At 39.4% G+C, this 23,476-nt stretch overlaps 1 protein-coding gene across 1 annotated transcript in view; it reads right to left on the bottom strand.

The window, feature by feature from the left end:
* The window catches only part of LOC131678058 (LSM12 homolog A), a 108,661-nt gene that overhangs the window by 77,174 nt on the left and 8,011 nt on the right, over positions 1 to 23,476 (bottom strand). Inside the window, exon 2 of the mRNA XM_058958194.1 lies at positions 13,683 to 13,816. Within this exon, the coding sequence (XP_058814177.1) occupies positions 13,683 to 13,816 (134 nt within the window). The remainder of the gene's footprint in view (positions 1 to 13,682; positions 13,817 to 23,476) is intronic.

Below are 23,476 nucleotides of genomic sequence, written 5' to 3'. Positions count from 1 at the left end.
TAAATGTAGAATGTAATTTCCCGTTAGTGTTCTGCCATGTGGACCACAAGTTGAATTTATGGTCAACTGTTTTCCGTTATTTATTAGGATTTTGTTTCCTGGCAGAGTTTGTACTTCAGTACGATTGCTTTACAATGACTTTCTGATCCCATGATTATTGGGAGTACACAAGTATCAGAAAATGGTTTAGTTTCTTGTAGCTGTTGTACAACTTTTTCCGGGTGGCTTGTGGTAAATAGTTTCTTATTTGATTTAATTATATAATTTTTTTTTTTCAATTTGTTTATTTGATAAGGCACGTATGCGTTAGCTTAAAGGTGCCATTTTTTCATTGTTTTACATTTTGAATTTCTTAAAACTAGGGGGTTACACATTTCAATATTATTTTGTTTTATATAATGAAACTAAAAAAAAAAAAACTTTACAGCTAACTTATACATATAAAAGAGGGTATAATATAATATTCGTAAGATTTGGGGGACGGGTCATTTTGTGTGTTCTTTGTATAGTAATTCACTTTATGATTTTTAGAAGGGAGATTGTAGGAGAAATTAATTATTAACTAAGCGGAACATTTTACAAGCTTATTAACTAGAGATAACTAGAAAGAGTGGTTCAAGATTAAGGGGAATTAATTAGGGCTATTTTAAAGTAGTGGTACTGTTGTGCATTTCTTAACGAGATTAAATATTGTTCAACTAAAACTAGAAGATAGGGGGGCACATAAATTTTGGGAAGATATTCAAGGGGAGAAGGGGGTGAAGTCATACATCTGTGTATCAGAGACATGGGAGGGTGGGTGGACAAGGCTGAAGGGGGGGGGGGGGGGGTGAGATATAAACTTTCAGTTTCCGGCATCAGGAATTAACGGCCAGGATTACAGATTCAAACGGATTGATCAACTAACACTAGAAGATAGGGGGGCACATAAGTTTTGGGAAGATATTCAAGGGGAGGAGGGGTGAAGTCATACATCTGTGTATCAGAGACATGGGAGAGAGGGTGGACAAGGCTAAACGGGGGGGGTGGGGATATAAACTTTCAGTTTCCGGCATCAGGAATCAACGGCCAGGATTACAGATTCGAACGGATGTATCAAGTATTGGGACGCCGGGCGGTTTTCCTCGAGCCGGCAGGGGTTCCTCCAGACGATTTCGTAGTACGGCTCAAATACGGATCGGAAACACACCGCGTTGCGCGTGTGATATTGTACTGTAGATCTCGTGTTGTTGGTTCATTCCACAGATGTTTTGTCTCGTCTTGGAGTCGTATCAAACCATCGTTGGGGTATGGTAGGCGGAAGAGGGCACTTCTGGGAATGATAAGAGAAAAGATAGGGGCATTTAAATTTGGATATTGATGGTTTTGAGGAACGTGTATATAAGGGACATGCAGAGAATATCGCGGCTTGCTAGTACATCTCGAACCGGGACATTGGGTGATCTTCCTCGGGCCCGAAGGGAATCGAATAGTTGAGATCTGACAGAACAGTACTCGGCGCATGCCCAGACAACATGTTCGATTTCGTGATAACCGTTGCCACAAGCGCAGATACCGCTATCCACGAGCCCAATACGCCGGAGATGTGCGTCCAGCGTGTGGTGATTGGACATGAGCCGAGACATCACGCGAATGAAATCCCGACCCGCATCCATCCCTCTGAACCAAGGTTTCGTCGATACCTTAGGGATTATCGAATGTAGCCACCTTCCCAGTTCACCATTGCTCCATGAAGTTTGCCAACTTTCGAGGGTTCTCTGATGAGTGATACTGAAAAATTCGCTGAAGCTAATTGGTCTTTCATATATGTCACCTTGTAAAGCGCCCGCCTTAGCTAAAGAGTCCGCTTCTTCATTACCTGGAATGGAGCAATGCGAGGGAACCCAAACTAAGGTAATCTTGTACGATCTTACAGACAAAGCACGCAGGCGGTCCCAGATTTTCCCCAGAAAATATGGAATGTGCTTTCTAGGTTTCATTGAACGAAGAGCCTCGATTGAGCTAAGGCTATCCGAGACAATAAAGTAATGATCGGTGGGCAAAGTATCAATGATCCCAAGGGCATACTGAATAGCAGCAAGTTCTGCGACGTAAACTGAAGCAGGATTATTGAGTTTGAATGAGGCGGTGAGGTTTTGATTGAAGATACCGAAGCCAGTGGAGCCGTCGAAGCTTGACCCGTCGGTGTAAAACATCTTGTTGCAGTCGACTTCTCGAAATTTACTATGAAAGATGCTTGGGATCACTTGCGGACGTATGTGATCCGGGATTCCACGAATCTCGTCTTTCATGGATGTGTCGAAGAATACAGTTGAATCAGAAGCATGAAAGAGATTGACACGGTTGGGATAGTATGAAGAAGGATTGATATTTTGTGCCATGTAATCGAAGTACAAGGACATAAACCGGGTTTGAGAATTGAGCTCGATAAGCCTTTCGAAATTTGCAATTACTAACGGGTTCAAGATATCGCATCGGATGAGCAATCGATATGAGAGTTCCCAAAATCGATTTTTCAGCGGAAGGACGCCCGCCAGCACTTCTAAACTCATCGTATGTGTCGAGTGCATGCAACCCAAAGCAATACGCAAACAACAATATTGGATTCGCTCTAGTTTGATGAAATGTATGTTCGCAGCGGAGCGGAAACAGAAACTCCCGTACTCCATCACCGATAATATTGTTGTTTGGTACAGCCTGATCAGGTCTCCTGGGTGGGCACCCCACCATGTTCCGGTTATTGTACGGAGAAAGTTGATCCTTTGCTGGCACTTCTGTTTCAGATACCTAATGTGACATCCCCAGGTTCCTTTAGAGTCGAACCAGACCCCGAGATATTTGAAAGTTGAAACCTGAGCAATAGTTTGACCCATTAATTGAAGCTGTAGTTGCGCTGGTTCACGCTTCCTTGAAAATACGACTAGCTCAGTTTTCTCCGTGGAGAACTCGATACCTAACTGGAGGGCCCAAGCAGACAAATTGTCCAAGGTATCTTGCAATGGTCCTTGCAGATCGACGGCTTTGGGACCTGTAATAGAGACCACACCGTCATCTGCAAGCTGCCTTAGCGTGCAGGAATTGACAAGACATTCGTCAATGTCATTCACGTAAAAGTTATAGAGAAGGGGGCTTAGACATGAGCCCTGGGGAAGACCCATGTAGCTAATTCGTGATGTCGATAAATCACCATGCGAAAAATGCATATGTTTTTCAGACAGCAAGTTTAGCAAAAAGTTGTTTAGAGTCGGTGAAAGACCATGCTGGTGCAGCTTCTCAGAAAGAATTTTGATAGAAACTGAGTCAAAAGCCCCCTTTATATCTAGGAAAACTGATGCCATCTGCTCTTTGCTAGCATAAGCCATTTGAATTTCTGTTGAGAGCAACGCAAGACAATCGTTCGTCCCTTTGCCTTTGCGGAAACCAAATTGTGTATCTGACAGTAAGCCATTTGCTTCAACCCAATTATCGAGGCGAAACAAGATCATTTTCTCGAACAACTTTCGGATACAGGACAGCATCGCAATCGGTCGATACGAGTTGTGGTCGGAGGCTGGTTTTCCTGGTTTTTGAATGGCAATGACCTTCACTTGCCTCCAGTCATGAGGGACAATATTACCCTCAAGAAACTTATTAAATAAATTCAACAAGCGTCTTTTGGCAGAGTCTGGCAGATTCTTTAACAAGTTAAATTTGATTCTGTCTGGCCCTGGGGCTTTATTGTTACATGATAAGAGAGCAAGTGAGAACTCCACCATCGAAAACGGTGTTTCGTTCGCGTTATTGTGAGGGGACGCGGCGCGGTAGATCTTCTGTGCCGGGGCGGAATCCGGACAAACCTTCTTGGCAAAATCGAATATCCAACGGTTTGAATATTCCACGCTCTCATTGGTACTGTTTCGGTTTCGTAAGCGCCGGGCCGTACTCCAAAGAGTGCTCATCGATGTTTCTCTCGTTAGTCCGTCGACGAACCGGCGCCAGTAGCTACGTTTTTTGGCTTTTATCAAACTCTTCATGCGCGTTTCCGCCATCGCGTACTGTCGGTAGCTAGCTGGCAGCCCGTCGTCCCGGAAGGTCTTATACGCAGCGGCCTTCTCCGCGTACACGTCTAAGCACTCTTTGTCCCACCATGGATTGGGAGGACGCCCGCGTGAATTCGCGTCTGGTACGCGTTTAGTCTGAGCTTGAATCGCGGTATCGAGAATCAAGCCAGCCAGGAACCCGTACTCTTCCTCCAGAGGAAGCACTTGTGTCGATTCTACTTTTTCGGATATCGCGGACGCGTAGCTCTTCCAATCAATATTTCGTGTGAGGTCATACGAAACATTGATTGTATTCGGTGGCCCTGAACCGTTAGCAATATTAATTACGATTGGCAGATGGTCGCTGCCGTGGGGATCAGAGACTACCTTCCACATGCAATCTACCCGCAGCGATGTCGAGCAGAGGGACAGGTCTAAGGCGCTCGGACGCGCTGGAGGGGCAGGAATCCGTGTCATTTCACCCGTATTCAAAATGGTCATATTGAAGTTGTCGCAAAGCTCATGGAGTAGGGTAGATCGATTATCGTCATGAAGGCAACCCCATGCCGTGCCGTGGGAGTTGAAGTCACCTAAAACTAGCCTCGGTGCGGGGAGGAGTTCCGCAATATCGCAAAGCCGTCGGTGGCTAACTGAGGCTCTAGGGGGGATGTAGGTGGAAGCAATGCAAAGGTCTTTGCCTTTAATTCTGGTTTGGCAAGCGACAACTTCAATGCCTGGTGTCGAGGGGAGGTCGATCCGATTGAAAGAATAGCACTTTTTGATCCCCAAAAGTACTCCTCCGTAAGAGTCTTCTCGATCCAAGCGAAGAATATTAAAATCGTGGAAGTGTAGGGTTATTTCTGAAGTGAGCCATGTCTCGCATAGGGCAAATGCATCGCATTTCAAATTATTTAGTAAGATTTTAAACGAATCGATTTTCGGGATAATACTTCTGCAATTCCACTGTAGAACAGTGATTAAATCCTTGACCTCGTTCGATGAATTAGCCATCGAAGGATACAATCGCTGAAAGGAGGGGCCATTTCGCAGTGAACTGCATCAAGAATGTTTTTACTGCGGGGAGAAAGCTTATCAAGATACTTTTAAGGGGGTCAGAAATGTTTAACGCTGTAAGAATACGGTCCACAATGTCAGAGAAATTTATTAAGCCAGCACTGTTTTCTTTCTCTGGCTGAGATATGGGAACACTTGGGGTTTTTGATGTTCCTGGAAGTGCTGGGAACTCCTTTTCTGAGCTCAGGTTACTGAGACCGGGAGCGACTTGCTTCGGTTTTGCACCAGAACTTCCTTGAGTAGTTATTTTAGGGGGACCATGAAGAGACACCTTCTGGCCTTTACGACGAAGCTTGGAAGAGGAAATGTTCTTCCTTTTTCTACTACTTCTAGGCACAGCAGAAGATGTTCCCTCCTGGGGTTCATCACAGTCGCCTTCGTCAGTAGACAAGTTGGTAAAGATGTTCGTAGAGACAGGTGGCGTAGCTATCTTAAGCATTTCTGCAAAAGATCGCTTAGAGCGTCCCTGAAGGGAACGCTTAAGATTTTCCTCGCGCTGTTTGTACGCGGGACATGAAGGGAGATCATGTGGGTTTCCCCCACAGTAGAGGCACTTTTTGACATCTCTACCACAGGAATCATCCGCATGATACCCACCGCATTTCCCACAGCGGGCTTTATTGCTACAATGGGAGGCTGTGTGTCCCAATTGTTTGCAATTAGTACAGTTCATGACCCGCGGCACAAAGAGGCGAACAGGTAGACGAACCTTGTCGAAAAGGAGGTAATTGGGCAGGGCAGAGCCGGCGAAGGTCACCCGATAAGAGTCTGAGTTGACGTATGTTTTCCTCCCGTCAGCTGCGACTGATGCTGAATGCAAACGTTTGCATTCCAGTATCTTCACTGGCTTAAGCATGGGGTCTTTGAAACAGCCAGTCCCATATTTTAGCAGGTCCTCGCAATTCAGACTCGAATCGGAAACGACCCCACTGACTTCAACCCTGCTAGCTGGAATATACACCCTGTACTCCCTCGTAAAGGGCTCGTAGCCAGCAATATCGTTTGCCTGAGTTGAACTGTTAACCACCACCCGAAGCTTATCAGGGCGAATTTTCGATATTTCTGTCACGGCCGAATACCGATCCGTCAGAACTCGAGAAATCTGCAACAGATTCAAACACTTTTTTTCTTTGGTCCGAAAGAAGATCACAAATGGCCCGGTGGCCGAGCTCGGATATACCTTGAGCCGGGGAGCCGATTTTATTTCGACGTCCATCTCACCTTGAGATGAACCGCCGTCAGGGGAAGTCATTTTTGCACGGGCCTATTGCCCAGTGCACGTTATTAAGACAACTAAGAAGGGGAAGCGAAAACTAATACTTAGCTTGTGTATGTAACGGTATCCAGACGGCTTACTAGAAGAACACTGTTTCACTTCACTGACCGGCTAACGGTACTCAGAAACAGAAACACAAAAGAAGGGAAAAAATACTGAAACCTCAACTAGGCGCAGAGTGTGCAAATAACCTTGAACGCGGATTAACACTATTTGTCGCTATAGAATGTACGGACCGATGACAAAAGACTTCTATCTCGACTGAGTGCTCGATAACGTAATTATATAATTTGGTGTATCTACAATTATTGTGTCATTCACAATCGAGAGAATTATTTCGATTATCTCGCAGTCTTTACTTGTTTTGGGTATTTCCAGTATGTAGAGAATCATGTCATTTTTACTAGCTATTTTTGGTGTTGCATAATTCAACGCGTCTTCTGGGAAAGTTGTCTCAATGCCTTGTTTATTGAGAATGGATTCGATCATGAGTATTTCTTTGATCGTTGGTAACTTGCTGTTTGGTAGTAGCACTTGGGCTCTCAAAATGGTATCTTCTATGTCTTCGAGAATGCTATTTATTGCATCTAGAGACAGTAAGCCATTTGTTTCGACCCAATTATCGAGGCGAAACAAGATCATTTTTTCGAATAACTTCCGGATACAGGACAGCATTGCAATCGGACGATACGAATTGTGGTCGGAGGCTGGTTTTCCTGGTTTTTGGATGGCGATGACCCTCACCTGTCTCCAGTCATGTGGGACAATGTTACCCTCAAGAAACCTATTAAATAAATTCAACAAGCGTCTTTTGGCAGAGTCTGGCAGATTCTTCAACAAGTTGAATTTGATTCTATCTGGCCCCGGGGCTTTATTATTACATGATAAGAGAGCAAGTGAGAACTCCACCATCGTAAACGGTGTTTCGTTCGCGGTATTGTAAGGCGACGCGGCGCGGTAGATTTTCTGTGCCGGGGCGGAATCCGGACAAACTTTCTTGGCGAAATCGAATATCCAACGGTTTGAATATTCCACGCTCTCGTTAGTACTGTTTCGGTTTCGGTTTCGTGCTCATCGATGTTTCTCTTGTTAACCCGTCGACAAACCGGCGCCAGTAACTGCGTTTCTTAGTTTTCATTAAATTTTTCATTCGCTTTTCTAATATCGCGTACACTCGATAACTAGCAACTAACCCGTCGTTCCGGAAGGTTTTATACGCGGCAGCTTTCTCCGCGTACACGTTTGAGCACTCTTTGTCCCACCACGGGTTGGGAGAACGTTTTTGGGTGTTCACGTCGGGTACTCGTTTCGTCTGAGTTTGAATCGCGCTATCGAGAATCGAGTTGGACAAAAACTTATATTCTTCCTCCGGGGGAAGTACCTGTGTTGAATCGATAGTTTTGGATATCGCAGCAGCGTAGCTCTTCCAATCAATGTTTCGTGTGAGGTCATAGGGAACATTGATTGGTGCCGATGGTCTTGAACCAGTGGTGATTGCAATTACAATTGGTAAGTGGTCACTACCGTGGGGATCAGATATTACCTTCCACTTGCAATCTAACCGTAGTGATGTCGAGCATAAAGATATGTCCAGTGCACTTGCTTGCGCAGGTGGTCTAGGGATCCGTGTCATTTCCCCTGTGTTCAGAATTGTCATATTGAAGTTGTCACAAAGGTCTTGAATTGTCGAAGATCGATTATCGTCGTATAGACAGCCCCACCCCGTACCGTGAGAGTTAAAGTCTCCAAGAAGCAGGAGGGGCGAGGGAAGGTGTTCAATCACGTTGGAGAATCTTCGATATCCCATCATGGCCCTAGGAGGAATGTAAATAGAAGCAATGCAAAGATCTTTGCCTTTGATTGTTGTTTGACAAGCGACAACTTCAATGCCTGGCGTCGAAGGGAGGTTGATTCGATTGAAGGAGTAGCACTTTTTGATCCCTAAAAGTACCCCCCCCCCCCCCCATATGAGTCTTCTCGATCCAAGCGGATAATGTTAAAATCGTGGAAGTTGAGGTTTATATTAGAAGTTAGCCATGTTTCACATAGGGAAAATGCATCACAATGATTGTAATTTAGCAAGTGTTTTAATGAATCGATTTTGGGGATAATACTTCTGCAGTTCCACTGTAAAACAGTGATCAGATCCCTGATTCCGTCTAATAAGTTAGCCATCGAAGGATACGATCGCTGTAAGGAGGGGCCATTGTTCAGTCAACTGTTTTAAAAATGTTCTTACTGTTGGTAGAATAGCAACCAGCAAGCTTTTCATAGGATCGGTAATGTTGAAAGCTGTGAATATCCAGTCCACAATGTCAGAAAATTTAAGGAATCCCGTTTTAGGGTGAGTTTCTGACTGTAAAATTGGAGCACTTGGGATTTTTGGTGCCCCGGGGAGTGCTGGGAACTCCTGGTTGTATCTCAATTTCCCAAAACCAGGAGGTATTATCTTCGGATTTGTACCAGCACTTCCAGTTGATGAATTATTTTTATTTTGTACCCTTGTTTGGGACAACCTAGGACCCTTACGAGGAAGTTCAGGTGAGTTTTGATTAGGTCTTTTCCTAGAGTTTCCAAGCGGAGCCAAAGAATGCCCCTCGCAAGGGTCGTTAGAGGCGTTATCGTCAGTTGGCAAGAGAGCGAATGGGTTTTCGGAGATAAGTGGAACAGCTCTTTTAAGCATTTCTGCGTAAGAGCGTCTGGAGCGATCTTTGGCGGATCGCTTCAGTTTATCCGCGCGAAGTTTCTACGTTGGGCATGTCAAAAGTGCATGCGGATTCTCCCCACAGTAAACACACTTCTCAGCGGGCCTACTGCAGGTATCATCCGCATGGCGTTCCCCACATTTACCGCACCGTTGCTTGTTGCTACAGTAGGTGGCCGTGTGACCTAGCTGCTTGCAATTGGAACAATTCATGACCCGCGGTACAAACAGACGTACAGGTAGACGAGCTCCTCCCACTTCAACGTAGCTCGGAAGTGCAGATCCGACGAAGGTTACGCGAAACGAGTCTGATGGATAGTAATTACCATCTTCGATGGACTTTGAGTGCAATTGCTTGCACTCCAAAATCTTAACTGATTGAAGGTTAGGGTCCTTAAAGCGGCCAGCCCCATCATTCATCAGATCATCGACAGTTAGACCCGCATCACTTACCACACCGTCGATCTCCACATCACGAGAAGGGATGTAGACGCGATACTCCAGCGTAAAGAGGCTATTGCTAACGATATCATTGGCCTGTTTCAAGTCAGTAACGACTACGCGCAGTTTATCTGACTGAACCTTTTTAATCTCGGTTACGGCCGAGTAACGTTTTGTCAGCTCCCGTGCAACAGTTATGCTGTTTAACGGTTTATTTTTGGGCCGAAAGTATACCACCCAAGGACCAGCGGATCCATCCTGGTAAACCTTGACTCGAGGGGGCTGTGAGACATTGGGGGGGAAGTGGATCGACCATAACATTATCTGTCTCAGTATCAGATATATGTTCTTCTTCCCCATAATATTCGTCTTCGGAGGGTGATCCTTCTGTTTGTTCCATTTTGTTGCGGGAGCAACACGCTCGACCGCACTGTTTAACTTAAATCAAAATAAAAGATCAAAAGCAATAAAAAGAAAAAAAAAAGAATAAGATAAGAAAAGTAAAAAACAAAACACTTCACCAGTTGGTTCCTGACGAGCTGGTAGGTGAATTGATCCTTCGTTTGTTTTATCCGTCACCCGCGTGACCTTCACACAATAGAGCTGATATAGCTCGTCTAAACAAAGCCGTCTTTCAGGCAAGAAAACTGTTTAGTAACTTCACTGCACCGATATCGCAGGTAATAATTATCACTCGCGGGACTGTTTATTACTAATGCTTTACTGCAGCCTCTGCCACAGCAAGCACCTTCGTACTACCGAAAAAACTAAACCACACCGGAGAGAACAAAAAGCACTTGTTTCCCGGTACAAAGTTGGGTTACGAATGAAACCATTTTCTGAAACTTGTGTACTCCCAATAATCATGGGATCAGAAAGTCATTGTAAAGCAATCGTACTGAAGCAAACAATAGTACAAACTCTGCCAGGAAACAAAATCCTAATAAATAACGGAAAACAGTTGACCATAAATTCAACTTGTGGTCCACATGGCAGAACACTAACGGGAAATTACATTCTACATTTTACTAACTGCACTATCAATATTGGGAACGAAACATTCGTTTCTGAAGTAATAACAACACCAAATTACACAAAACAATTAGTTGGTACATTCCTAGGATTACTGATCAGGAAACAAATTATCAGTAAACAGAATATTTCAGCATTAACTTTGCAAACAGCAAACAACAGGCATCGAATTGATTACGTACAACTGAGACATTTCGAACACAAGAAATGGCTAATAGGAATTTTCGGAGGTTTTTCGACTACTACTTTCATAATCTTGGCATTAGCGATTATCTATCTTTACAGGAAAATAGTTGTATTCAAAATTCACTACCCCTTTACAAACAGAGATAGCAATAACAAAAGAGATGCAGAAACCCAGAAAAGTTCGTAACAATTGGCCGAGGACGTCCAATCTTTTCCCCCGGAGGAATTACATGATAGCCCATGCCAGCATTAGACACGATCAGCTATATCCACACTATACGCCACGCCGGCATTGGACACGATCAGCAGTTTACCATAGCCACGCCGCCGACTATGCACACGTCGACCTAGCAACAGCCAGCAACGCTATGCACTTAGCACAAACTGTCCTGTCAGCAGATTAATTATACAAAACCACTTCCACAGGCTTCGGCTCGATCATTATTAGAATTGAGTTAGTTCAGTTGAATTTGTATTCCATTTATTTTGAATAAAAGTGATAAAAAGCTTATCAGGGACTAATATATATATATATATATATATATATATATATATATATATATATATATATATATATATATATATATATATATATATATATATATATATATATATATATATATATATATATATATATATATATATATATATATATATATATATATATATATATATATATATATATATATATATATATATATATATATATATATATATATATATATATATATATATATATATATATATATATATATATATATATATATATATATATATATATATATATATATATATATATATATATATATATATATATATATATATATATATATATATATATATATATATATATATATATATATATATATATATATATATATATATATATATATATATATATATATATATATATATATATATATATATATATATATATATATATATATATATATATATATATATATATATATATATATATATATATATATATATATATATATATATATATATATATATATATATATATATATATATATATATATATATATGTAATATATATATATATATATATATATATATATATATATATATATATATATATATATATATATATATATATGTATATATATATATATATATATATATATATATATATATATATATATATATATATATATATATATATATATATATATATATATATATATATATATATATATATAAAGAGAACATAAGCAAAATAACTTGTTTTGCTTATGTTCTCTTTAAGGGCCCTGTACACGAGGCGTTAGTAATGTCACTACTGAGCTTAGTAATGACACTTTTATCACGCGTGTAAGGGCCCCTATTAGAAAATCAAAACTAAATCACTTCGTTTGGTAGTGATAGAAGACAATACGGCCCCTTACACGAGGTGTTAGTAATGTCATTAGTGAGCAGTAATGTCACTTTTAGTGATCGTGTAAGGTGAGTAATGACGGAATTTCCATAAAATTTTAGTAATGTCATTACTTAGTAATGACACTTTTATTGTACGTGTAGGGGGCCCTAATAGGGTCCCTTACACGCGCAATAAAAGTGTCATTACTAAGTAATGACATTACTAGAATTGTATGGGAATTCCATCATTACTCGCCTTACACATTCATTAAAAATGACATTACTGCTCAGTAATGACATTACTAACGCCTCGTGTACGGGGCCCTATTAGGGCCCCTTACACGGGGTGCTAGTAATGTCATTACTGAGCAGTAATGTCACTTTTAATGATCGTGTAAGGTGAGTAATGATGGATTTTCCATACAATTTTAGTAATGTCATTACTTAGTAATGACACTTTTATTGTACGTGTAAGGGGCCCTATTGATATGTATATCTGTTGAATTCGCACCACTTGAATAGATTCTTCTTTCTTCATGTTGTCAAAAGTACCAGCACGATAATATATCTAATAAACAACAAATAGATGTTCACAAATCAGTGCGAAAAGTGGAAAACCGGCATTCACTGATTATTCTAGAGCGTAAGTATTATACGGTTTTATTGTGGTCAATTTTATTTTGCCTTTATTTTCAGATTACGGAATATATAGATAAATCGTAAAGAGACCCTTACACGCGCAATAAAAGTGTCATTACTAAGTAGTGTCATTACTTGAATTGTATGGGAATTCTATCATTACTCGCCTTACACGTTCATTAAAAGTGACATTACTGCTCAGTAATGACATTACTAGCGCCTCGTGTAAGGGGCCCTATTCCAAATTGAAGTGATTTGCTGTCGGTTTCGTAGTGCTTGGTTATAGGGCCCCGTACACGAGGAGTTAGTAATGACATTACTGAGCAGTAATGTCACTTTAAATGAACGTGTAAGGCGAGTAATGATGGAATTCCCATAAGCGGCCCTTACACGTTCAATATTTTTGTCAATACTAGAGAGTATTGACAAAAGTATTGTACGTGTAATGGAAAAAAAATTATTGACGATGTGGATTTCAAACGGGACTGAAATATTGTAACAATATCGTCAATACTGGTATTGACAAAAATATTGAACGTGTAAGGGCCGCTATAAGGGGCCCTTACATGCACAATAAAAGTGTTATTACTAAGTAATGACATTACTGAAATTGTATGGAAATTCCGTCATTACTCGCCTTACACGTTCATTAAAAGTGACATTACTGCTCAGTAATGACACTACTAGCGCCTCGTGTAAGGGGCCCTATACACATCCAGTAATGACACTACTTAGTAATGACACTTTTATTGCGCGTGTAAGGGCCCCTTTTTGTTGCACGTGTAAGATTCCCTTAAGGGCCCCTTTTAAGATGCCACATTGGATTGCACTGTCACCTACCTACTATTAAAACTTATTTTGAGCGCATTTAACCCATTTAACACCGCATTTAACATCAGGTCAGTGGTCAGTAATTAAGAGAAATACTCACGCGTTGCAAATTCAGAGATAGGGGAGGATCTGGTATGGAGTTCACTTCTTTTTTCACCTGAACATCACTGCAAAGTGCCAGATTAACGATAAAAACGTTATTTAATTTGGATGTGCTATTAGCGGATAAACATTCTACAGTCAACTAGTTAAAGAAAATTGTGGAACATATGATAGAATATTTTAACCTAAACCTAATCTTATATAAAACCAATAGGGGACCTTAAGGGGCCCTTACACGCGTATTAAAAGTGTCATTACTAAGTAGTGTCATTACTGGAATTGTATGGGAAATCCATCATTACTCGCCTTACACGTTCATTAAAAGTGACATTACTGCTCAGTAATGACATTACTAACGCCTCGTGTACGGGGCCCTTTACACGCGCAATAAAAGTGTCATACATTACTAAGTAGTGTCATTACTGAAATTGTATAGGGACCCTTAAGGGCACCTTACACGATACGCTAGTAATGTCATTACTGAGCAGTAATGTTACTTTTAAAGGGACCCTTACACGCGCAATAAAAGTGTCATTACTAAGTAGTGTCATTACTGGAATTGTATAGGGCCCCGTACACGAGGCGTTAGTAATGTCATTACTGAGCAGTAATGTCACTTTTAATGAACGTGTAATGCGAGTAATGATGGAATTCCCATACAATTCCAGTAATGACACTACTTAGTAATGACACTTTTATTGCGCGTGTAAGAGCCCCTTATGAGAATTCCATCAATACTCGCCTTACACGTTCATTAAAAGTGAAATTACTGCTCAGTAATGACATTACTAACGCCTCGTGTACGGGGCCCCTAATGATCGTGTAAGGCGAGTAATGACGAAATTCACATACAATTCTAGTAATGACATAACTTAGTAATGACACTTTTATTGTGCATGTAAGGGGCCCTTATGGGAATTCCATCATTAAACGCCTTACACGATTGTACGTTGATTCCCGGTTTACCATTTCCCAGAAAACCATTTTCCGGAATGTCATTTTCCAGAAAACCATTTCCCGGAATGTACCATTTCCCGGAAAAGCATTTCCCGGAATGTACCATTTCCCAGAATATCATTTCCCGGAATACTATTTCCTGGAATGTACCATTTCCCGGAATACCATTACCCGGAATGTACTTTCTCTCGGTAATTATTTATACTATTGAAATCTAAAGTAAACATGTAATTTGAACTTTAAGAACAAATTCAGAGCTATGTTGACTTACATCTGGGTCATTCCACGCGAAGTGATCAAAAAAAGATGCAAACTTGAAATCGACCTTCATGGATTTGAACCACCCCTCGCACCCCCCGTTTTGTAAAATTGTCAAAACGCTTGATTTTCTTTTGATCATATCTCCGGTTCTATTTACTCTAGAATCAAACCGTAAGATGGCTTTTGAAGAAAATTGTTCAAGGAGTCTAGAAATAATATTTTTTTGCCGGCAGTGCTGCCAACTATGCAATTTTTTTCAGTTAAATATCAAAAGTTAGTTTTTCTCTCACTACATATATTTTAATTTTGAAAATTTTAAAGCCATCGCGTTCCTCAGACATTTTTTCATAAAAAACACTTATCATCCCAATATAATATGAGCGCATTCTGAGATATGCCGTTTTTAAGGGAAAAACTCCGTTTTTCTCATATAAAAATCCATTTTTATTTGCCAAAATTGAGAAAATCTTCAAACAGTCTTAAAAATCGACCCTGCTCTGCTAGAAGCAAACCAAAAACGTAGTTTTTCATCATTTCTCATCTACTTCACGAAAAATTATGTTTGAACTCAGAACTCTCAAGTTGGTTTTTAGTGTTGTGCGCTTGCGATTTTATATGGGAAATTGCGGTTTTTTCTATTCAAAACGGTGTATCTCAGGATGCGCTCATATTATATTGGGATGATAAGCGTTTTTTATGTAAAAATGTCTGAGGAACGCGATGGCATTAAAATTTTCAAAATTAAAATATATGTATTGAGAGAAAAATTATCTTTTAATATTTAACTGAAAAAAATCGCATAGTTGGCCGCACTGCCGGCAAAAAATAATATTTTTTCTAGACTCCTTGAACAATTTTCTTCAAAAGCCAATTTGCGGTTTGATTCTAGAGTAAATAGAACCGGAGATATGATCAAAAGAAAATCAAGGGTTTTGGCAATTTGCCAAAACGGGGGGTGCTCCCATGACCCGAGGGGTGGTTCAATTGTCACAAAAATTTGAGTTTTTATATATTGGCCCTAGATGAACAATTCCTTCAAATTTGGCTCAAATCCGTGAAGGTCGATTACACGTGCCTTTATCACTTCGCATGGAATGACCCATATATGGTATTCTATAGCATTCAAAATCCTTATCATTTTATAGAAGACAATATCATGAACAATCCACTAGAGATTTTGAGCCGAGTTTATCGAAACAGCCCAACGAATCATGTGTTTTTTACCTTCCAAGAGGTTTGTGGACCTGCATACACGTGGGGCCTGGTTACATAAAGAGAATTCTAGTTTCTAAAAACTTCAATTATCACGAGCGTTTACAATTAACCAATTTTTCGTGAATGGTCTTCGAGATCCAGAGGAATGGGTTAAATTTATCGTCGAAATCAAAGGATTTCATTTTCGCCGTTACAGAAGAGTAATCTTGGATTTGTTCAATTATTTTAACAAGGAATCCGTGAAAAAGAAATATTTTTCCTTTTGTATGAGTCATTCCATTTACGTATATTTAGATGGAACACCGAGAGAGCTACCAACTTTTAAACTAAACTAACCTATTCTCCTCTATTCTTTATTTCACATTATTCCGCGATAAATAAAATTTACAATCAAGATATGATAAGCTTTATAGATATTCATTGACTGTGCTGGAATAAAACATGATGACATTCTTCTGCATTCCAAGTTTTTGTTTGGTTTGCTGGACACCTTATCTTTGCTCTTTGATCATATTATTAAAAAAACAAGCTCTCATGAACCAATAAAGTACCAGAAAACAGATTATGCTTAAAAAAGGCAAAGTCTCAAAGAAGATTGTTATGAATTATTAATTTCCAAAAAAAGTACTCAAATTTTAAAGAAGACAAATTCAAAAATATTTTTCATGATTTGCTCATCTCCAAAAGAAGGCGAATAAGCTCATAGAATAACAATTATAATTCAAAAAGTTATAACCCCATAGAAAATCCTCCCGATTTTCCCACCGACTAAATCGGCTTGCGTCGGCACAATCGGCCGACTATGCCACCAATTAATCGATCGATTGTTGCATCGACTCTTTTGGGGGTTTAACATGGACGTCAGCCGACGCGACAACCGATTAAATATGACAGACGAAATCTGTTGAGATCGGTCTATTTCAAACAATAAAATCGATCGATTAGTTGATAGTTTAAAACTGGAACCACATTCACACAGATTAAATCTGCCAATTAATATGGTGACGAAAATTGTCCACCAACGAAACCCAACTTGGTTGTTTATTTAATCTGTCGACCTCGAAGCACACGTTTTCGTCGGTCGACTGTGAAATTTATGTACTGTCAAATTTTCTATGGGGAAGGTATGTTAGGACCACTAGTACTTAAATCCAATAAAGCACCAAAAATATTTTGAAAGAGTACTTCAAAGAATGTGAAACTACATAGAAATAGAAAGTACATATAAATCAAAAACATGCCAAAAATAACGACAACGAAAAACCGCAGATTTTTTAGATGCATCATCCACAAAAATCCCAAAATAAATATATCTGAAGCATTGTTGATATGTTATTCTAACTTACATTTAAAATCAATAAAATTTCAAACTACTTTTTATGTTCTCAAGTAGAGAGAATTGCATAGTTTGTTTGACATTTGCTGCATAGCAAGTGTAATCAAAATGAGTGGTGGCAAGGTACGTGGTTTAATTTATTTTCCGGGAAATGGTTTTCCGGGAAATGGAACATTCTGGGAGATGGTTTTTCGGGGAAATGGTACATTCCGAGAAATGGTTTTCTGGGAAATGGTACATCCCGGGAAATGGTTTTCCGGGAAATAGTACATTCTGGGATACGGTTTTCCGGAATATGGTATACCGGGAAATGGTATTCCGCGAAATGACGTACAACCGCCTTACACATTCATTAAAAGTGGCATTACTGCTCAGTAATAACATTACTACACGCAAAAGAATTGTGCATGTTTGATTCTATAAATTATTTCTTCATTTTTAATCGATAAAAATTCTTTATTGTGAACCAAGGAATTTATTGAACTAAACTTAATTTTTTGGTTAGATCAACCAAAATATTTTTTGAATCAATCTTACAAGTTTTGTTATCTGTGCTTTTCGAAGATCGACAAAATTATTGTTTGTTCCAAAGAAATCAGTGATTCTAACAAAAGCATGCAGCAAATTGATTCAAAAGGACTGAATGCATTACATCAACAGTCCTTGTTGAATTGAAACAAAAAAATTTAAAAGTTGCTACGAAGAAGAAAACTTTCCACGTGCGTCAATGCTGGAAATTTCGCTATTTTTAAATCAGGGAATTCAGATTTCGATAAATTCGTATAGTGCTCAGATTTTCCGGACTCGAAGGGCGCAAGTGCAGCTTGAAATAAATCTCGACAAACGTGATCGATTTCTTACCGTGCAAGTAATGACCTGACCCTATAGGGGCACTTACACGCGCAATAAAAGTGTCATTACTAAGTAGTGTCATTACTGGAATTGTATGAAACGTATGATTACGGCTTAAAAGCCAGCTGTTAAAATTCACTTTGAATGGAAATTCCGGACAAACCGTAATTCGCAAATCACAGATGTTGGCAGTAGATTAAAGAGAAAAGTTTTCTTTGTTGTTAATTGCTATGTACTATGTACGGTCAGTAACGGTTTGGCCGGAATTTCCTTTCAAAGAGAATTTTGACAGTTGGCTTTTACGCCGTAATCCTATGTTTGTCGAGAAATTAAGTCGAATGCACACGGTGCGTTTTATGGTGCCTTCCTCTATTCTAGGACTCAAACAAAACACCTTGTGTAGCTTAAAAACGAAAATCGTAGAACTGAAAACACGTCACCGCACCAGAGATAAATAATACCCGTTCGAGAGGGCAGTTTCCTGTACTTCACCATCTCTGGTCCAACAGGAAGACACAGCGTATTCGTGCGCCTTCTGCAATCTTTTTGGAAAAGCCGAGACTCTGAAGCACTACATTATAGCGCATATCTGGAATAAACCACGCGCACGGCTAAAGGTACCACCTAAAGGGACGGTGATTGGAATCGTATGCGCTGCATGTAATAAAATTTCATTTCATTTCAAGCAAGCCTACTCCGGAACAGGTTTGGAATCCCTTATGGATTCCCGCTCAAATGCAACAAACGACTGAGTCGGAATCGGTTGTTGCCTTTGAGCTGGAACTCATAATGAATCCATTCAGAATTCCAAACCGATCCCGGAATGAGTTTGACTGGGCCATACTGAATCCGTTCAGGATTCCGAAGCGGTTCCAGAATGATTTGACTGCGTAAAATTAATGCATTTGTAGCCTGTTTTTAGAGAAAGGCCAATAAGTCAACGACCAGTATTTACTTTGTGAGGTTCATTTGTACTGATGTGATCTGTTGTCAGCGAGTAATGGTTTGTTCCTAAGACAAGACGTGACAATATTTATCATGCATTTACCGTATGTGGTTGATTAACTTTAACAAAAATAAGACAGAAACCACATCATAATCTAAAATTTTTCAGAAAATTGTTTCATCAAACCTTACTAAACACCCATTACATGGAAAAACCTTCATCAGTATAGTGGAATAAAGATACAAAATATTTCCGGCATAAAATAAATTAACAAGACTCCATTTTTATTAATAAAAATAGCAACACTGTTCGGAAGATTTCGGCAGGGTGAAAATGTGCGAAAAGAAGAATGTCGAAGGAAAAATAAGAAGCCGATTGTCACGTCTTGTCTTAGGTTTGTTCTAAATTTGTCACCATGACAGTTGGCCTATGGTTTCTATTAAAGAATAGGCATATTTTATAGACAATAAAATTGGTTTTGCTTCAATATTTGCTATGCATTGATTCAAATATTTGTTATGTTTAAAACAATAAAAGATATTATTGGATTTAACGAAATTGCTTTTTGTATTGAACATTTGACATGCATTGATCCAAATATTTTATTTTATTCCACAAAACGAGCTCATTGATTCAACAAAGTTGTTTGTTGTTATGATAAAATCAACAAAAAAAAATTTGGTGCAGTTATTTTCCATGTTTGATCCAATAAATTCTTCAGAGTTATTTCAACAATTGTTTTATTTATATAAACATGTATTTTTTATTGAACACAGAACAACTTGGTAAATTTATTATTTCAACCCTCATATTATTTGACAATAAAAATTATTTTTCCCTTATAGGGCCCCGTACACGAGACGTTAGTAATGTCATTACTGAGCAGTAATGTCACTTTTAATAAACGTGTAAGGCGAGTAATGATGGAATTCCCATACAATTCTAGTAATGACACTACTTAGTAGAGCCCCTTACACGTACACTGAAAAAAATCCAAACGTTAATTCTATTTGCTTCAAACCGCTTAAAATTCATATGAAGAAGAAATGCTATTGTTATCACGCGCACACATACCTTCTATGTGTCAACTGTATAAACTATGTATGCACACACATAAGTTATATGTGCATATTGTTATAGAATGGGGTTTTATGTGGCTAATAGTTATGAAATGTGAATGTAAGATTAATATTTCTTGTAAATACACACATTAGGTTTATGTGCCAGCAAATAGTGTCTATATGCCTCCGTTAATTGCAAAAATCTATGTGTAAAATCAATAGGCATAACGTTTACTTTTTTTTGAGTGTACAATAAAAGTGTCATTACTAAGTAATGACATTACTAAAATTGTATGGAAATTCCGTCATTACTCACCTTACACGATCACTAAAAGTGACATTACCGCTCACTAATGACATTATTAACGCCTCGTGTAAGGGGCCCTAGTAATGACACTTTTATTGCGCATTACTAACATTATAACACTCGAAAACAATGCAATAAAAGTGTCATTACTAAGTGGTGTCATTATTGGAATTGTATGGGAATTCCAACATTACTCGCCTTACACGTTCATTAAAAGTGACATTACTGCTCAGTAATGACCAGGGTTGGAAACGTGACTTTTTTTTATGAACGTCATAAGCTTACAAACTTTCACGCTGCTGCCCGAGCAGGAAAGTCATAGACGAATTTCATGGTTGGTGTACGTATGAATGTCGTTCAATGAATGTAATCTCTTTAGGGGCCCTTACATGCACAATAAAAGTGTCATTACTAAGTAATGACATTACTGAAATTGTATGGAAATTCCGTCATTACTCGCCTTACACGTTCATTAAAAGTGACATTACTGCTCAGTAATGACACTACTAGCGCCTCGTGTAAGGGGCCCTTTTGGTGTGCGTGAATGCCGCCACACAGCAGTTTTGTTTCCCACCACCAAGGCTGGAAGAAGTCATTTCGAATTTCATTTTAATGCGAAAGTTCGGGAAAAAACCAATACGACAGCACCGATGCTATGCTTCGGCTGCTGTGCATGTAAACGGACGAGAGAAAAGCAAAAACGTTCGTGCTGCTGATCGTGCCTGTTACATGTTCGTGAAAGTTCGGTTATTCGGCTTGCTGCCGTAGTTGGGTTTCGTTCGCTAGCTGTTGCGAATGTATGTGAATGGCCCGTGTATTTTACTTGCATCATCCGTTGCGTTGGAACTGTTGCAAATAAATTTCATAGCAGCGGCTCAAAATGAATGTAGTGAACGACATTCATGGTTCATATTTGCAAGATTGGAATGTGCGGCAGTTCGTTTTTCGCTTGCTATAGGAAAGGACTGCAAGCAAAATGTTAGCGGTCACATAGTATCGTTGAAAGGAAAGTTGTTGGTAGGGACGTTGCGATATTTTCGATACTAGTACGGAATCGATACTTCTGTTTCCGATGCTCGATTTTTTGGTATCGATACTTCAATCACGATACTTTACTGATATTGATACAATCTTCACGATATCGAAAAGAATCGAAAGAACCAGTAGTTGGAAGTATTCGATTCGGATTGGAATTATTTCCGAGTGAAATGTGATTACCTATTCAGGCTAAACCATTGCGGAATCGGTTGTTACATTTGAGTTGCTACCAAGGATGCAAAATGCCTACCTTTTCTGCGGCTGTAATTTTTCTGCCTACATTCTCGTTTCTCTTTTGACGCTGCTGTCGTTCGCTATTGCAGTACGCCCAGCGCTGTACGGCAGTGTGGAAGCAAAGCAGTAACATGACAAAGAAATACTGCCCCCAGTACAGCCACCAGACGCGAGCGGTACAGCTTCTCTTTCCTTATTTTACACTTTTTAATATTTTTAATCTATTCAATATTTTCAATAACAAACGACGACAATAAATGCGGTTCGTTTACGCCACGACCGGCATCAACGCTTTCGTGTGCGGGCCTTTCCCTTTGACTACACAGAGAAAAGTGTACAAAGCGAGAGAACAAACTATACTACGCCACACTCTCATCGAGCAGTCCGGAGTACAGCAGCAAAACAAAAATGTATTCTACTGCTCTACGGGGAAAGGTACTCGGTTTGGCTACCGTTCAGGCAAGAGCTGTAGTGATGCGTCGCTGTAGCGGGCTGTACAGCTTGTGCAAATGTAAATATACCGAAAAAAAATGTAGTTTACCAGTACCTTTGACATCCCTGGTTGCTACAATAATTGGAGCACCAATCGCATTTGATGAAAAAATCGATGCCCATTATTTGACAGTCCATGAGACTTTCTGATCAGCCAAATTATTTATTGTTTATCTTTTCTGACATTCGACGTCTGACATAATCGTCGACTGGATCCAACATCAAACGAATCAGATCAATAAAATATATTTGTCGAACGGGTTTTTTTTGTTCGCAGGAGCAGAACAAAACGTTAACTGACAAAACCCACTACTGAATTTCCAAACAACGGTTTGCAGATTACCTAATTCAGGGAATTAAGCTACTGTAAAAGCACAGACTAACAGACATAACACTCGAAAACAATGCTTCGTCCGCTTTAACGGTCATTTTAAATATATTTGTAGTTGGGACTGTGCCCACATTTGAAATTATGGCGCCACTGACCTATGAACAAGCAGATGGTGGATAGACCACTAGTGAAAAATTGTTCCCAAACCTGAGGGATAACCCATCAGCAAATGAGTGTTTGGCAAATGAGTGGAGCTAGTGTTCTGGGAAAATTGCCGGATCGATATTTTTGTGGGAATTTCCTCATAGTGTTATGTCTGTTAGTCTGTGGTAAAAGTGCGGAATCGAATGGCGATACTTTCAAGTATCGATACTACGACTACGATTATATCGAAAGTATCAGTACTTGCATTCGATACCAGTATCGATTCTATGAATCGATGTATTTTAATATCGAAACGTCCCTAGTTGTTGGCCATTGAAAATCTATAGTTTTGTATATTTACAATTCGTTGATGCGTCAAAATAGAAATATTTTCAACTTTTTAGTAATGAGTTTTATATTGAAGGAGAAGTTGTTGGCCGTTGAAAATCAGTAGTTTTGTACATTTACAATGCGCAGGGGGTCTGCCGATGCGTGAAAATGGAAATGTTTTCAGCTTTTTGGTAATGAGTTTTATATTGAAGGGGAATTCGTTGGCCGTTGAAAATCGATAGTTTTGACATTTAAAATGCGCTGGGGGGTTCGCCGATGCGTGAAAAT

The sequence above is a fragment of the Topomyia yanbarensis genome, chromosome 1 (assembly GCF_030247195.1).
Source record: "Topomyia yanbarensis strain Yona2022 chromosome 1, ASM3024719v1, whole genome shotgun sequence".
NCBI classification, from domain to species: domain Eukaryota; kingdom Metazoa; phylum Arthropoda; class Insecta; order Diptera; family Culicidae; genus Topomyia; species Topomyia yanbarensis.
This window is presented reverse-complemented; position numbering and strand designations above follow the sequence as displayed.